The 16,971-nt window shown below is 32.5% G+C and overlaps 2 protein-coding genes across 2 annotated transcripts; one reads left to right on the top strand and one right to left on the bottom strand.

Moving 5' to 3' along the window:
- Positions 1-2,770: 2,770 nt before the first annotated feature.
- On the bottom strand, positions 2,771-11,304 carry LOC106707368 (codanin-1). The gene is made up of 15 exons (XM_045682377.1): positions 11,169-11,304; positions 11,006-11,094; positions 9,264-10,748; positions 8,462-8,621; positions 8,213-8,310; positions 7,769-7,875; positions 7,394-7,611; positions 6,628-7,146; positions 6,019-6,204; positions 5,685-5,901; positions 5,093-5,262; positions 4,454-4,610; positions 3,851-4,138; positions 3,435-3,667; positions 2,771-3,353 (listed from the first exon to the last, which is right to left on the bottom strand). Exons 1-15 carry the CDS (start codon positions 11,253-11,255, stop codon positions 3,216-3,218), a joined length of 4,152 nt encoding a protein of 1,383 aa, XP_045538333.1. The 5' UTR covers positions 11,256-11,304; the 3' UTR covers positions 2,771-3,215.
- Positions 11,305-11,683: 379 nt separating this feature from the next.
- LOC106708289 (gastrula zinc finger protein XlCGF57.1) lies at positions 11,684-14,682 on the top strand. The gene is made up of 6 exons (XM_014499768.2): positions 11,684-11,865; positions 12,135-12,285; positions 12,447-12,500; positions 12,744-12,791; positions 12,867-13,010; positions 13,314-14,682. Exons 1-6 carry the CDS (start codon positions 11,743-11,745, stop codon positions 14,531-14,533), a joined length of 1,740 nt encoding a protein of 579 aa, XP_014355254.2. The 5' UTR covers positions 11,684-11,742; the 3' UTR covers positions 14,534-14,682.
- The last annotated feature ends 2,289 nt before the right edge of the window (positions 14,683-16,971 follow it).

The raw sequence follows: 16,971 nt of genomic DNA, 5'->3' as shown, positions 1-16,971 counted from the left end.
GTGCATTTCTTTTGTGTAGAAAGTGATTGACGTTAAATTTTATAATTACATGTTTTTTTTCTACATCAGTACTTTTATTTGACATATATCCAAAACTAATTTACCCTAAAATAGACTGAATTTTGAAACGAAGAATTTTCTTTTAAAGGGATCTTAGAATTTTAAATAAATAAAATTATTAAGTTTTGTAATAAGTACAGTTTATTTTATTTAATCTTAAAAACGTAACATACAGCAATATAAAATTAAATCGTAACTTATTTACAAATGTAAAAATTTTATTTTTATTACAAAAAAATATTTAACAATTAATTAAAACGTAAGATTTAAAATGGCTTATTGATAAAAAAAACGTATATATCTAAATATAGTAAATAAATACAACAGATTCATGCGTAAGCAATGTCTTGTACTGATTTAGTACAATTCATATTGTACAGCGCCATCTAGTGATTCTGCAATGTCAAGTTGAATGAGTTCGTAGTTGAACTTTGACTACATTTCAATACTTGTTAAAATTTCTATCAAAATGTTTCTAATATTTAATTTTTTATAGTCATGAGAACTCACAGCCAAATACAAAAAAAAAAAACATTATGACATTCATAAAACTACCAAAATGGACATTTAATTTTAAAATTCTAAGGCATTACAAACAGTAAAACGTTTTAGCAAACAATTCTAACATTTTTTAACTAACACAGATCAATTATAATTTATAATATTCATGGAATTGTATAACAATTAAATAATGTCGATTGATTTAGTCCGGGGATCCCCAAACTATTTTGGACAAGTGACCCCCTTTTCCAAAATGAACTGTTACCTCAGACCACCATGGCCAAATTACCTACTTTTAAGATCAATTTTTTTTCATTCTGACTTAGGTCAATAGAAGACAAAGTGAGAATTAGCAATGCTTTAAGTTACGACCACTTTGGGAATCCCTGGTTTAGTTATTATCATGTTGTCTCAAATAAAAAGTATAAACAAAATAATAAATATAAATAATTATCAAGACATTGAATGGCACAACATTTTTGACACAATTGCTACTCTATGTAATTTTCGTTTATACGATTTTTTTTCAAAAACTCAATAAATAAACATTAACTCGTAGATCATAGAGCGAGTTCGTGGCACTGAATGTGTTAATAGAAAAAAATGTGAGCCGTCATGGGACGCCTGGCAGATGTGAAACATCGTGTGTGTACAAGTAATATGCATAAAAGATAATATCATTATACCTCAGTATAGCGTGGCAACCCGTCGCCACGGCAAGCGTCGCCACGCCAACAATTCAGTTTACAAGTGAGCCTATAGATGTTCCACGTCAAAAACTTTCGGATCATTTTAACCGTAAATCTCCACTATGATACAATATCTTTTGTTCGGTTTTTTTTTTTTTCAAAACGAATTGGACAAGATGACGTATTAAAACAAGTCACGACACTAAACCCCATTGTTAAAGTAACTTCGTACAAAAGCGTACAATAACATCCTAAACATTGCTCTCAAAATAATGAAAAGCATTTTTATACTATATCTTAATATTATCTAATTATTTATTGGTGTTCAATATTACATTTATTTGTCAATAATCCTCTTAATTTGATATTTCTAATGAGAACAATTGAGCTGTCGTTATTTTTTAATTTATATAAAATACACGTACAGTATAAACTCTTCATAACGAAAATCAAGGGACTGAGCATTTTTTATCGTTATAGAGAGTTATCGTTATATGGAGTGAACAAAAAACAACCAAATCAACAAGATAACATAACATAAACAATAATACAGATAATAAATATTTACTGTCTACAAATATGAACATATTTCTTCGTAATAGATAATGGCGTATCGCTATAAAGAGTGTTTCAATATGTTTTAACGCAAACCAACCAAGTTGGGCTCACTCCAACATTACAGGGAGTTTATTGTTATAAAGGATAACGTTATAAAGAGTTTACACTGTATTTTTATATACCTGAAGTTGCAAGTGAAAAATAAGTATTAATTATTTTTATTTGGAAAACAAATACACAGATTATAACTATTATAGCGACAAATATAATTATATATTTAATGCTGTGATGTGAAAACATAAAAATTAAATAAAATTATAGGACATTTCAGAGTCGATATTTAAACCTTTATTAAGGTTACTCTTAAATGTATAACAAACAGCCATTTTTATAGTACTTTGTAATCTACATCGCATCTAATGTCTTAGTCTAACATCACAAACTATAAGCAAAGTCTACGGCAGTGTTTAATTAGTCAAAAGATGTCGTTCAAATTATTCCCACTTTATTTCCTTAATTCACTATAATGTAACAATCCAAACAGAAATGTCCTATATTTTGACCAAATGTTTGCCAAACTTTTGTACTTTTTTTATTAACTACATTAATCATTTCTAATTAAATCTATTGTATAATAAAAATTACAATATTATGGTGTTATCAAAGGCAGCCATTTCCTTCTTAATTTATTTTATAAAACCTTAATTGAATCATCAAATTGATATTGTAATTGACGACTCCTATGTGAAATATTTGCAGAAGAAAAACAAAACAAATATTTTCTCGATTTAGATTTAAACTAGCTTTTACCCGCGACTCCGTCCGCACGGAATAAAAAAATGCACACAAGATAAAAAAGTTCCTATGTCCGTCTCCTAGTTCTAAGCTACCTCCCCATCATTCAGCTAAATCAGTTCAATCTTGAGTTATAAATAGTGTAACTAACACGTCTTTCTTTTATATATATAAGATAGGAGAAGCATAAAAAATATTTATAAATGAAAAATACACGTTTTACATATCAGTTAAAATGCCATCTATCGGTTGTGTTGTGAAAACATGTGCATCAGTCATTTAACATACTGTTTTACCGACAGTCAATTCTATGACAAAAAAAGTTTGAGTTGACTAATTTTTATCAAGTCAATTTATGTTTTTAAGATAAATATTTTTAGTCTGTATACTCTTGACCATAATTGTAACAACTCATCCACAATTGCACTGAATTTTCAGATTGTCTAGATTTTAAATTACCGTAAAATACTTCGTCCAACTCCATTCAGTCTTCAAATGGATTTAATGTGAATTTCTTGTACTAAATACACTAAAATTGGCTCTTAGTTACCAATTAACGACTCTTTCAGCTCTAACTTTACCAAATTAAAGCGTATTTTTTATCTTCAAAATCTAGGCAACAGGCTCATAGTCCATATCTCCGCAATACTCCGCCAGAAAATCTAGAAACAGCGTAAACTTGCCGGTTGCGGCGCGCGACCACCGAGACGACACTGACTTCATGCAAGTCGACAGACTTTCTAGAATATTCTGTAAAAACAAATAACATAAAACTAGAAAAATTCATTTAAAATAACTGCCAGACAAAAGAGTTTTAAATCTAGATTTTACCTGCGGCCAATCCTGTCTATAAACAGCTAGACATTGCTCAGTGAGAGAGTCTTCACTTAAATAGTCATTCTTTAATAAAAAGACTAGAACTGTGGCTAATGCTTGCCACACCTCGCTTGCAGTACACCGAGACTCACTCAGTAACACAATGTTCCGTGGACAAAGCACACGGTCGAATGTTTTGAGTAGTGGGTTCTCTTCCTGACGGTCAGTCTTTGATTGATCTAAAGATGCTGTAATTATATATTTTTTTTAATCTATTTGCAACAATATTTTAATACAGTCGAACCAGGATAATCGAGAATAATAACATCTGGAGTTTACTTGAACTCTCACTTATCCAGGTTCGACTTTTACATACAATTGAATATAAATTTAAACAAAATGAAATAATTCGGTATATTAATGCGACTTACCATTTTTAACTTCGGCACTAGAATTAATATCCATAACAACGACAATTTTTTCCATATTAATATTAGTACTAGCGCCATCTATCTTCTGTTCAGTTTCATCATCACTGAGTGGTGAGGGCGCTCGCTCATCATCCTCAAAGTTTCGGAACTGAGGCGACAATTCCGATCTTCTCTCGGGTAACAATATTTCTTCGGGGGCTTGTTTTATTCTATCAGGACAACACGTGTTCCAAATAGCGTGCAATTTGTTTAGGAATCCTTCATTCACTTGCTCTGGTTTTCGACTCACTGTGAAAATTACATATTTTTTTACCAAAATTATAAATAATCTAAAACTAAAGACTAAAAACTAAATTAAATTGGCATAAATATAGTGTAAATTTCAAAATATAATTAGATTTGGCAATTCTAAATTATACGCAGAAAAAAATAATTTAGTACAGCACCATCTAGCGAATCTGAGATATATCAAATATATTTAATAACAGCGCCATCTATTGGTCCTACGATGCGATTATATACAAAAAGAGAAATAAAATTAGTTCAGTACTACTTTAGTTAGATTTTTTTAACGTAAATATAATAAATAATAGATAAAATTACCAAATACAATGCAGTAATCAACACTAAGCTGTAGCAGAGCTCGTTGTGTTGGCGGACGACTGAATATGTTCGTTGGTGAACAAGCCAATGCACAAGACGCAAGTAACGACGTAGAATCCGGCACCTCATCGTAGTCCAATAGCAAACAAACGTGCTCCTGATGAACGAATAATGAATGAATGATAGCGAACGAATGAATGAATGAAATTTTTTTTTTTAATTTTTCAATTATTCGCTACAAAAAATGTTTTGGTCTAACGCTATTTTATACCACTAAAGCATAAAAAAGTCAGTGAGAATTTTTTTGTTCCAGAAAGTTTTTTTTATAAAAGATCCAGAATCTTATTTATAAAATACTAGCTTTTACCCGCGACTCCGTCCGCGCGGATTGAAAAATAGAAAACGGGGTAAAAATTATCCTATGTCCGTTTCCTGGTTCTAAGCTACCTCCTCATCAATTTTCAGTCAAATCGATTCAGCCGTTCTTGAGTTATAAATAGTGTAACTAACACGACTTTCTTTTATATGTATAGATATAAGAAGTAATTTTAGCTTTTGAAAATATCACCAACAAGAAATTTATGACGGACTTCTGTTATAATAGACAAATGTATTGAAATTTGAACCTTAACCACTTACTTTAAGGCTGATAACGGCGGATGCAGGACTGACATGTACAGCATCAAACTTGTCATCAGGCAGCATCATGTCTGCGAGGTCGAGGGGCGAGGCCGGAGCACTCGCTGCAACCACCTCACCTATCACTTGCAATGTCTTCATCTCTTGCTGGATGTCCTTGCAGAGGACGGCTGTGTTTTTAACTAAGTTTTAGAGATTATCTGCAGTACTCTTTAAATGGTTAATAAAAGATCCTTGGTGTAAAGTGTAATTACTATGCAACGGCAATCACGTGATGTTTTTTATCAAGTTTTTAATCCCCATTCCCTCTGGTTATGTGATGAGGTTTTTACTACCCCTACCTTCTTTTATATAAATATATGAACAATATATTAGTTTATTCATTAAATTTACGTGATCTTATTTCGGACCCTATCGTGATTTTTCGTGATTTTTTCGAAACCTCCCCATTCGAACCACATTTGCGTGTACAACTTAAGCTCTACTTGATAAGTACTATTTACTAATATAAAGTTAAAAGTTATCGTTATGGTGGAGGCTGAGAGTGGTAAGATAACTTCTATTACCTTACCACACTCGTACTGTAACTGACCTGTAGTACTCCAGTTGTCATTAAGCCATTTATTTAATCTGTTGACGCAGCCTTTAACAGCGAGAGACAGAAGGGGCGAAGGCGCAGCAGGCAGTAGAGCAGCCAGCGCAGCTCCCGCTCGCCGTTTGATAGACGCCGTGCCTACAGATAGGGCTTCGCTCCGAAGTTGCTGCAGCTCCGTGTTATATAACGCCTCCAGGGATTTTAGGAGAGCTTCCTGTAAGATTTTTTTATTAGCGTAATTTAGTGGAAATCATGGTAAAATGTATGTTTTGTTACGATAATTTACAAGTCGCGTGACTCATAGTGGAAAAGGACCTTTAACGTTACTTACACTATCTTCATTAGTACTGGTGTTGACTAGTGCGCAGGCCTTGTCGCGTGCGCTGGTCCGGCAGTGTGCCAGCAGGTGTGCCGCGAGCTCCTTCACAGCGCCTGAAGTCACGCGCTCCATCACCAGCTCTAGCACGCGCCGGGTTGATGACGGCTGAGTCTTTAGAAACTCTTCTTCTAATCGTGCCTGGATAGGAATTGCTATTTAATACTAATGAATGATCAAGTTGTCTATCTGAGGTATTCAGTAAAAAATTAAGTGACCTTAGTGACCAACTAACTGAATGCGGCAGATTATCGCAAAGGACAAGTGAATATCCAAGTGAAAGCGAAATTTTTCTCGCTTATAGAGGTTTCTCTTTAACCAGAATTTCTCGCTTATGAAGGTCGTTTGTCGGAAGCCGACAATAACTCTATTGTGTGAGAACAATATTTTATCTGACTAGATGTCGCCCGGAAATCCCGAATTAACAAAAAAAAATCATAATTACTAGCCTATATGCGTTCTTTCAGACTATGTTCTACTACTGTGTCATATTTCATCGTGATCCGTTTTATCGTTCCATCCATCCATACAAACTTTTGCATCTATGGTAAAGATTGACATTACCTGTAATTCCTTTTCTTTATTTCTCATACGGTCCTCCATGTTCAAACTCAAACTGACAGGCGTGATGTGCCTAAAACTTCCGATGTCTTTCTGATCATGTGACACTTTACAAGTAGACAGTAACACGTTAACATCTTTTAATATTGGGCATAATTCAAATAAAACCATTTCATCAATCAAATCGTAATAATCTATGGCGTTCTCACTGGCAACACTGACATTACAAGTTTTACTCTCGTAGAAAAATTCTTGAGGGAAATGAGGCAAATCGAATAACCATCCTAAAATCGATTTCAAAAATATCACCGTGTTCTTTTTCAATAAACTAATCGGATGAATTTTTAATTTCATTTCGTATATATTGAACAGTAGCTTTAGTAGGTTTTGGTAGTATTTTATACGCAGCGTCGTGTAGTCAAGCATCGATAAGTAATGTACGATCCATGGTACTGTGATGCATAGGCGACCATTTTCATCAGAATTTATTAATAGTCCTTTCAAATCTATAGAGGGTTGACTCTGCAAATAAAAAAACATTTTACAGAATGCTGGCAATACTGTCAATTGACATATGTCAGTCATTGTCAATTATGTGTCAACATTTCGTAAAATTATATCGTAAAATTATGATATTACTTACAAGTAGACTTTGAGAAAAATACTTATTAAAATATAGAATTAATTTAAACCTAACTGTACTAGATTTAAAACTATTAGACACTAATACAATAATGTAGTTAAAAAATATATATATTCCGAAACTTACATAATTCCTTAAAGCAAGGTTATTTTCCAATACTTTTTCTTTAGGAGGAGCATAATTATCCTCCTTTGAATTTGTGACCACCAGAGCTGCGGTCTTCGTTGTAAAATCCGATGGTACTTGGGAATAAGGTAAAGAAGTCAAATACCCCAGAAACTTCGATAAAAGGCACAGTTTCTTAGACAATAGTAAAAACTCCTTGGATATTTCTGATTCGTTTGCTAAAAAAAAACACAATATATATAACCGTAAATTTCAAATTTCATAACATCTGTCACTATTGCTATCTCTTTTTTAGAAGAGAATGAAAGGGATGGCAATATTGTCGTAAGTAAGTGTTAGAGATCAAATTGTGACGTCATTAGCTGAAAAACTTACAACTCTCAGTGACTATTGAAGAGGTGTCTAAAACTATTATTTCTGTAGAAAACGCGTCCCGTAAATGGACTCGAAAGCTTTCATTTTCAGCGTACATTATAAATTCTCTGAAAAAAAAAGAAAACACTCAGACATTACTTATACCATAGCTTTAGAGATTTACTGCGTTCTATTGACTCATGTTTAAAATGGCGCCAAAAGTTTAATGGCCTTAATGAAACGTTTGTTGCTCAGCTAAAAAGATCCTTAAAATATAGGTATTTTTATGTGCAATGAAAATTCGAACCTGGATAAGCAAGAATCCTAGGGACCGGGACATTTTTCGCTTTTAGAGGTTTCTCTCTAACCCGAGTTTCTCGCTCCCAGCGGGACATGACAAAGACTCTCGCTTGTAGAGGTTTCTCGCTTATACAGGTTTAACTGTATTTTAAAAGTACTACTTACTTATAAAATATCTCTTTGTCAGAGAATTGTGGCAGTCTGTGAGTCTCAGGCGCATTGGGGCAGGTCAGCCGTCGATGTAACTTACTCATCTTTGATTCCTGCAAAAATAATTAGACATTTTACTAAAATTAACTAAAATATAGACAAGTTTCTATATTATGTTTTCAACCTATTTGCACCAAAATAGGTAGGAAATAAACTTTCTAGACTGTAACGTGTTCTCATATGATAGGGTGTGACAGGAAATACCTGTGAAGTGGGCGGTAAACACTCAGCAATCATATGAGCGGTGAACAAGGCAGCAAGGTGAGCATGGTTAGCTGCGGTCGGACCTGATGCAAGTAGAGTCTTGATGCGGGCTTTGAATGTAGTCCTCGATCCACCGGATGTCTGAGTGTCTTGGTACCACCTGATAAATGTATTTAGAAGTAGTAACTTAACATAGTTACGCTTATTAAAACATAAAAAGGAAATTATTTGATTTGGAAATAAAATTATGTATATTTCTTCAAGAAACAGTCGAATTTAGATAAGCGAGAACTAAATGAGAGAGGAACTTCTATAAGCGAGAGTCATTGTCCGGTCCCAACGGACAAGCTCCATAAGTGAGATTCTCAGGTAAGAGAGAAATCTCTGTAAGCGAGAAAAATATCGAAAAGGTCCGACTGTATTTGGGTTGACTGTATAGTTATAACTATAAAAATAAATAAAAAAGAAAATATATCATTTGCAGAGGTTAAATTTAAACCTAAATTTATATAAAATATAAATAAACCATCTTAACTAGAACCTTATATCCAAAATAACATTTTTTGTTATAGTAAATACTAGCTCTTACCCGCGACTCCGTCCGCGCGGAATAAAAATTAGAAAAAATTATCCTATGTCCTATTCCTGGTTCTAAGCTACCTGCCCACCAATTTTCAGTCAAATCGATTCAGCCGTTCTTGAGTTATAAATAGTGTAACTAACACGACTTTCTTTTATATATATATATATAGATTGACATAACCCATATAATTTTGTTTAAAAGAAACTTGTAGAAACTTACCTTAGAATTTCATAAAACATGTCCCTTTGCTTCTTAAAATTCTGAAAACTCAATATGGATGGAAAATTATCGGCATTGTCCGTTTCGAAATTGAAACAAATAACACCATTCGACGCCCGACATTCTGATATTGCTTTAGACTTGTCCTGGTTTTTCTCAGCTTCGACCTTAAGTCCGTACGAGTTCAGAAGAAATTTTGCCAATTCCGGATAAAAACTTCGAACTTTCTTATTCTCACCTAATATTTTCAATGAATTCTTATCTAAAATAACTTCTAATATAGTTCGTTGACACCACAAGGACTTTACAGCGAAATATGTACTGTTGTGTATTGATTTTAAAAGATATTCACTAACATTGCTATCATCTAGTTGAGATTCAACATTTGCATTGTGTTCTTCGAATTGTTTCGAAAGCAAAATTGATATTAGAAAGTACAACTCTGTATTAATACTAAGGACTAAATTATTTTTTAGTATTGTATCATATATTTCAACAAAAATATCTATCCATTCTTTAAATACAACATTATTTGCATTAGCGGTAATGTACCTCTGTTTCACATCCATTAACTCTTTACGTGTTACTTTTATCTGTGGGGTCGTTACAATTTTGGGTGACGTTGATGTATTTAAAATGTTAAACTTCTCCATGAGTTTGTGTCGCTCTTGTTTCAAAATGTTTCTCTCTATTTCAAAACTGTTTGATGATTCGTTCGGTTGCACTTTTTGATATTTGAAAGCTGCATTCTCTTCTAAAGCCAATGGAGAGTTCGATTGGAAATTTTCAACGTTAAAATTGTTTAAAGAGAAACTTTTTTGACTTGAACTCTTGTCTAAATTAGTTGGTTTGATCCGTCTTCGTTCAGATCGTAACGAACTGGACTTTCTCGCGCCTATTTCTGGAAATATTTCCGAATTGCTAAGGTCTAGATCCACTTTCGTTTCAATATCATTGTCATCAGATGTATTTTTACCGCGCTTCTTTTTGCTACCTTTAGGTTGTGCATTAACTAAAAAATCTCCGAAACTAATGTTTTTTTCCTGAGACCGAGAATGTCTGTGGGATATTCTAGGTGTATCGCAGCGTTCATAGTTGTCTTTGAAGCTACGGTAATTTGGTGTGACAGGACTTGTAATATTCGAATATTCATTTTTGTAACCATTTTTGACTGGTGTACTTGATATTATAAGTCTATTAACTCCAGTACATATCTTAGATTCATCAGGGGAAACGGAAGGATCTTTAGTTTTGTCATCGGGAAACAATTTTGTTTTTACTTTTCGTCCTGTCTTTTTGCGATCTCTGTTTGGTGATCCTTGACTATTTTGGTGGTCAGTTTTTACACTGAGGCTGTCGGCCGTTCGATCAGTGTCACTTGTTGGATCACTAACGGATCTTCTATGCTTCCTCCGAGATAATATCTTCTCCGGAGTAGGTTGTTGTTGAAGAAGCTGTATTGCATTGCTGTTTGTTTGTAAAATACTAAAATAAATAAGAACATGTATAGAACACTTGTGATAAAAATTCTGGCTATAACAAAAAAAAGTCAAAATTGCAGGAGTAGTAATCTAATTACACACAGGCAAAACCAATTACAAATTACAAGTATGTCAATTTTAAATTTGTTTCTTAGAATCTTGAGAAGAATAAGTTCTTTTGTCTACCTTCTTAACCGATACTCAGGTTTAATCATTACAGTAAATACTTGTTCAATTTAACATAACAAATTATTTGATTACCTGTCTGTTTGAGTTCGTATATAAGATAAAAAATGAGCAACAAATTCGCTTTTACTGCAACATAATAAAATACAATCCTCTGTAGCTTCCTGTAAATTAATAAACACATAAAAAATCAATGCATTTTCAAAACAAACATTTTCACTTTAGGTTAGGTATTCACCTCAATAGATTCGTTATTTAACCATTTAATTAACAGTCCCGTGTCTAATTTTTTCGTAAGGACGCTTTCTATAATTGTTTCAGGCATTTTTTCTTTTTACTACATTTATTACAAATTGAGATAAAACTTGCTTTTTTTTTCTGTCTCTTTATCGATTATAATGACAAGTTGACAAGTGACAACCTCAACGCGCTAATCACTGTTATATTGACATTGACAAGAACAAGGAACTCCGAAGAGCAGCATTTATGTGGTAAAAAATTACAAGAAGTTATAAAAGAAAAGATGTAAGAATATGCAAAATAATTAGTACATTGTAATCTAGTATTATTAAGAAGACAATTCCAATTTTAAAAAAAGGAATCAAACTGTAAGAGGTGGTTTTAACTTTGCCATAGTGGTCACACCGTTCCAGTATAAAAAAAAGTTTAACTAAAATGTCAGTGTCAGTTTCTAAAGTAAAACTTGGTAAAACTCATATTAAGCGTTTGTTTATTGACATGCGAAGTTGCTAAGTTCTTTTTACATAAACTTTACACAAATATTATGAATTAAACTACAAAAATTTAACAATATGGAGAATCTCTGCCGATGTTGTCATTCTCACTACGGGTTTAAAAGCCTTAATACATCTTACTCATACGAAGGCACAGAAGAAACTTATTCGTCGATGTTGCAAAAGACTTTCGACATTATTGTGAGTATTTGGTTCTGCAATAAACTTAATTACTTTCGAAATACTACACTTTCACAGAACATCGGCAACATCTTGGACTGTAAGCACTTATAAACTTACATATTTATTCATCATTAACGTGATGATTTGTTTATATTTTATTTTTGTCATTTTACATTTAAAATTGCTTTTTCTCAACAGTCTTAGGTATTTCCTCCAAAAACTACTACATCTTCATAGATTTTTTTTTGCGAAAAAACATTCATTAAATAGATTAATACTGATTACAGATAAGCCCAGTAATAGGAGAATCAAATACTATCACTTACTCTATCTGTGACGTATGCATTTCTCATTTGCAAGATGCATTAATATTCAAGAAGCAAGTGATCAGTTGTGAACAGTTACTGTATACACATTACAATACCTTAAGTTACAAAGGTAAGCAATGATGATAAATCATACTAATATTTGCATTTAGGCTAAAGCATGTATCATTCAGCCACTGAAGAAGTCTTTGACTAGGAGTTAAAAAAAAACTATAAAATACACCATACAAAAAAAAAACATCATGTAGTATAATATAATTCTTATTTTTCCAGGCATAACATCTTGTATTAATACAGTAAAAGAAGAGGTTACAGAATTACAAAATGGTAATATATTTTTGCTTTAATTTGAATAATCTAAAAAACTTGTTTATGTTTATAGTGCATGTAATACAGTTGAAGGTACTGCAATGTTTTTCTTGCTGGTAGTGGTTTCTCTCTAACCTGAATTTCTCACTTATAGAGGTTGTCTGTCTGGATTGGGCAAGGACTCTTGCTTATAGAAATTTCTCGCTTGTCCAGTTCTTCTCCAGGTTCAACTGTATATTAATTTTTTTTATTATATTTTAGGGTTAAAGCAAGAATCTCTTCATGACAATGACACAGAATCTAAATGTGGTAAGTTACAATTTTTATTCCCTTCATTGTATTAAAATAAGTATAAAAAACATAATACCATTTGTATTGTTACAGAAAACAAAATTACATTAGAATGTTTGAATAACTCCACTATAGATACATCTGATGACCAGCCACTGTCTATATTGAAAAGCAAGGAATCAGTACAAGAATCAGAACCTGAGGCAGACTGGGCGAGTGGACAAGAACTTAGCGACGGTAAGATTTATATGAAATTTTATATTCTTATTCAGTAGCTCTGAGAATTAGCTACTATCTATTTTTACATACATCTATTAAGTAAAAAAAAAAAAACTGCGACGGGACGAAGACGCGGGCGACAGTTAGTATTATATGTAATGTAACAAGTTTAAACATGTATCTAGGAATATAACAGTAGATTCTTAGTGCATTTTTTTTATTTCCTGTTTCAGTCGTTATTATTCTAAAAAGCACATTATTTGAATTTTCTCATGTAAAGTATATTTATTAAGTTAAAAATAGTTTTTACCTTTGTTGTAGATGATATTTCAAAATCCAGAAGTCGGATCCAATCTAAGAAATATACATGCAATGTCTGTTGCAAGCAATTTACTTATTACGGTTCATTAGAAGTTCATTTACTCACACATAGTGGTGAGAAAACTTATCAATGTCTTATATGTAATAATAAATTTACACAGAATAAGGATCTAACGAAACATATATCAAATGATCATTCAAATAATGGGGCATTTCCTTGTAATATGTGCACGAAAATATTTGACAAAGCTCGCCTTTTGAAAAGTCATTTAGCAACACACTATGATATTGACAAGTTTAAATGTAATGACTGCGGTAAACAATTTCAACGGAAGAAAGGATTAAAAGAACATATGAAAACCCATACTAAAGAGAAAAATTTCACATGTGAAATATGTCATAAATCATTCGGACATAGTCAAACTCTAAAATCACATATCTTAACACATACAGGTGAAAAACCGTTTGTCTGTGACGTATGCGGACGAAGATTTTCACAACGGACACATTTGAAACGGCATATATTTATTATACATACAGGGATTAAGCCATATTCATGTAAAGATTGCAATAAGCAATTTTCAAGTAAGAGTTATTTAGCAATACACGCACGTCAGCATACAGGAGAAAGACCGCATACTTGTGAAGTATGTAAAAAAGATTTCACAGCATATACAACTTTGAAAGTACATATGCGAGTACATACTGGCCGTAAACCGTATACATGTAGCTTCTGTGACAGACAGTTTGCTCAAATGGCCAGTTTTAAACTACACGAACGAACTCACACCGGTGAAAGACCATATTCATGTAAAGTATGTAAGAAACCATTTTCAGACAATGGATATTTGAAGATTCATATGCGTGTACACACTGGTGAGAAACCGTACAATTGTGAAGTATGTAAACGGTCCTTTAGAGAAACGGGACAATTGAAACGTCACATGAGAGTACATACAGGTATAAAACCATACACTTGTAAAATATGTAACAAACAAATAGGTAACTTATCGAAACATATGCGTGTACATTCTGATGAAAGACCATTTAATTGCAGTATATGTAATAAACAATTTACTATTAATGGTAATTTGAAACTACATATGAGGATTCATACAGGGGAAAGACCATTTACATGTGATTTATGTAACAGTCAATTTACACAGAGCAGTGGTCTTAAACGGCATCGGTGTACGCATGTTGATAAAGTTAATCCTTAACCCCAGAAAAGCACAACTGAAACTAACCGTAACAGTAATAGAGTTGCGCGAGAACTTCCATTAGCGAGAAACATTATCCAGTTCCGACGAACGACCTCCGTAAGCGAGAAACTCTGGTAAGGAAAAAAGAACCTGGTAAGGGGAAAAAAATGCCGTGGTTCCTTGGACTCTCGCTTATCAGTGATACAGGTTCATATAACAGAATCTATTCTGTTAGTTTTCTTATTTGTTAATAGTGATTTTACTTTATTTACGTTCTCAGTAAGTTATATTTTGTGATTGTAAAATTAATAAAAACATTTTAGGCTTCTATTATAGTATTTTATGTCGTTAGATTACTTTTATTTATTGTTTGAATACACTAATGTTTTATGTTTTAAGAAGACAACATATTTATGTGTAATACTAAAAAATCATAATAATTTGTATACTTTATATATTTATTGCAGTTTGTAAAAATGCAGAGAAGAATTTAAATATTATATAAATAAGATATAAGAATAAATATTACATTATTATTTTTTTTATTTCATTTTATAACAACAGAAAAAATGTGTCGTATGATCTACTTATACGTATTTAAACGTTTAATGTAATCCGACTCGAAGGACCGTGTAAAATGTCAACATATAAATCCACTGCTGTGATTCTTCTGTTGTTGCATATTCTCATCCCTTTCATTCATGCTGAAAAAACAGAAACAACAATATGTCTCAATGTGACACTCACTGCGGTAGAATTCTACGGTTAAGAAATCCGTGATCTGTATACACACGTAATAAGCTTTAAGTATTGTGTTAAGTAATTCTCAATACAATGGAATGCATTTAATTGTTAAGTGAAATTAGAAAGCCATATCAGTGCAAGCCGCGGGATATTTTTATGTAGGTAAGTGTAAAACATCCATATAAGCCAAATGACAAATGCCTTTATCTTTAAAGGTTACATTTTTATTGAAGCTATATAGTAACGCAAAGTATATAATATACACAACATTATATACATATGACTTAAGAAATTCAAAAAAACACAAGATACAGAAACTAAAGCCGGATTTGATCGGATCTGGTGGGCATAAGTCTTAGAGATTGTGACAGCTCAGTAACGCCCCCCTGTCAATATTAAAAAAAATGTCAAGATCTTTCTCGCACTGTAGCTGTCTTGTCACGTTTTTTCTTTTATGCCATATTCTATGTCCATGTAGGTTTTACATATATTCTAGGCTAAAGGACACCGATATCTAATGCCTTGATAAATTAAAAAAAAACATATGTTCTGACAGAACTGATCGCGACAGCAGCGCATCCTCACTGGCTCAGATATTCTTATCTGACTATACCTGAATACAGAATAGGGGAAAAAAATTAATTCATAAATAGTTAATACACCAGGAAGATCGATAATTGTTGATTATTTATTTAATCTCACTGTCGGCGTTTATAGACATTATACACGTTTTCCGGGTAATAACTCGAAAACCTACGTTCAAAATTAGAAACATTTGAACCGTTGATCTCACCTAAACAAAAACATTTTTATATAATACTAGCTGTCGCCCTCGACTCAGTCCGCGCGCAGTTAAGAAAAAAATGAAAAATAGATGTTGGCCGATTCTCAGACCTGCTGAATATGCTCACAAAATTTCATGAGAATCGGTCAAGCCGTTTCGGAGGAGTACGGGAACGAAAACTGTGACACGAGAATTTTATATATTAGATGAATTTTCAAAGCAAGTAAGTAGCAAGGTGACATGCAGTTATAAAATAACTTATCAATATGATCTCATAGTAACTGCAACACTTATCAACAATATTGATATAAAAGTAATGATAACACTATTTCAAGAATTGATAAAATTCCTTACGTGTATTGAAATTTAAAAATATGTTGTGATGTGATGACTAATGTAGTTTTCATTACTAATTTATAATAGTTTAGTCACGTAGGTATGTTTATAAAAGTAGGGTTGTCAGGAATATGTTGAATAAACAAAACTGAGGGGGTCTCATGGACGATAAGAGAAGTGATCTTATCGATTTTTCACTCAACTGTTTATTAAATAAGTAATCCCTTCCTGGAATCGAACCAGGGGCACTTTGTTATGGTTCGCTACTAATTGCTTAAATAGGAGATTAGTTGCTGTTATTTGTTCCATATATAGAAGCAGTTTTGTATCCATCTGGCTGTATACATAGAAAGTTTACGTTTTGCCAATTTTTATTTCAATAGGACTCGGTAAGCAATTATCTTAACATGCCACACCTATTTTAAAAGAAGTCATAAATAATACACGTAATAATGACTCATTAAAGTACTTGAAACATTTTAACGAATTTTGTACAATTTGTACATTTACATAACAGTTTATACTCGGATATCAGAATGCCAAAGAAAATAAATTATGTTGACTGAGATAACAACATCAATGGCTTGTGGTT

This window comes from Papilio machaon, chromosome 19 (assembly GCF_912999745.1).
Source record: "Papilio machaon chromosome 19, ilPapMach1.1, whole genome shotgun sequence".
Lineage (NCBI taxonomy): Eukaryota > Metazoa > Arthropoda > Insecta > Lepidoptera > Papilionidae > Papilio > Papilio machaon.
Note: the sequence above shows the minus strand (reverse complement) of the source record. Positions and strands in the feature narration are given on the sequence as shown.

Bases quoted from the DNA above. Each gene is read 5' to 3' on its own strand.
- LOC106707368 (XM_045682377.1), bottom strand. From the start codon at position 11,255: ATGCCTGAAACAATTATAGAAAGCGTCCTTACGAAAAAATTAGACACG. The intron at 7,147-7,393 runs GTAAGTTTCGGA...TTTTATTTGCAG, and splicing joins ACCTTGCTTTAAGGAATTAT to AGTCAACCCTCTATAGATTT. The intron at 3,354-3,434 runs GTAAAATCTAGA...TTGTTTTTACAG, and splicing joins ATAGACAGGATTGGCCGCAG to AATATTCTAGAAAGTCTGTC.
- LOC106708289 (XM_014499768.2), top strand. From the start codon at position 11,743: ATGGAGAATCTCTGCCGATGTTGTCATTCTCACTACGGGTTTAAAAGC. The intron at 12,501-12,743 runs GTAATATATTTT...ATTATATTTTAG, and splicing joins GGTTACAGAATTACAAAATG to GGTTAAAGCAAGAATCTCTT. The intron at 12,792-12,866 runs GTAAGTTACAAT...GTATTGTTACAG, and splicing joins TGACACAGAATCTAAATGTG to AAAACAAAATTACATTAGAA.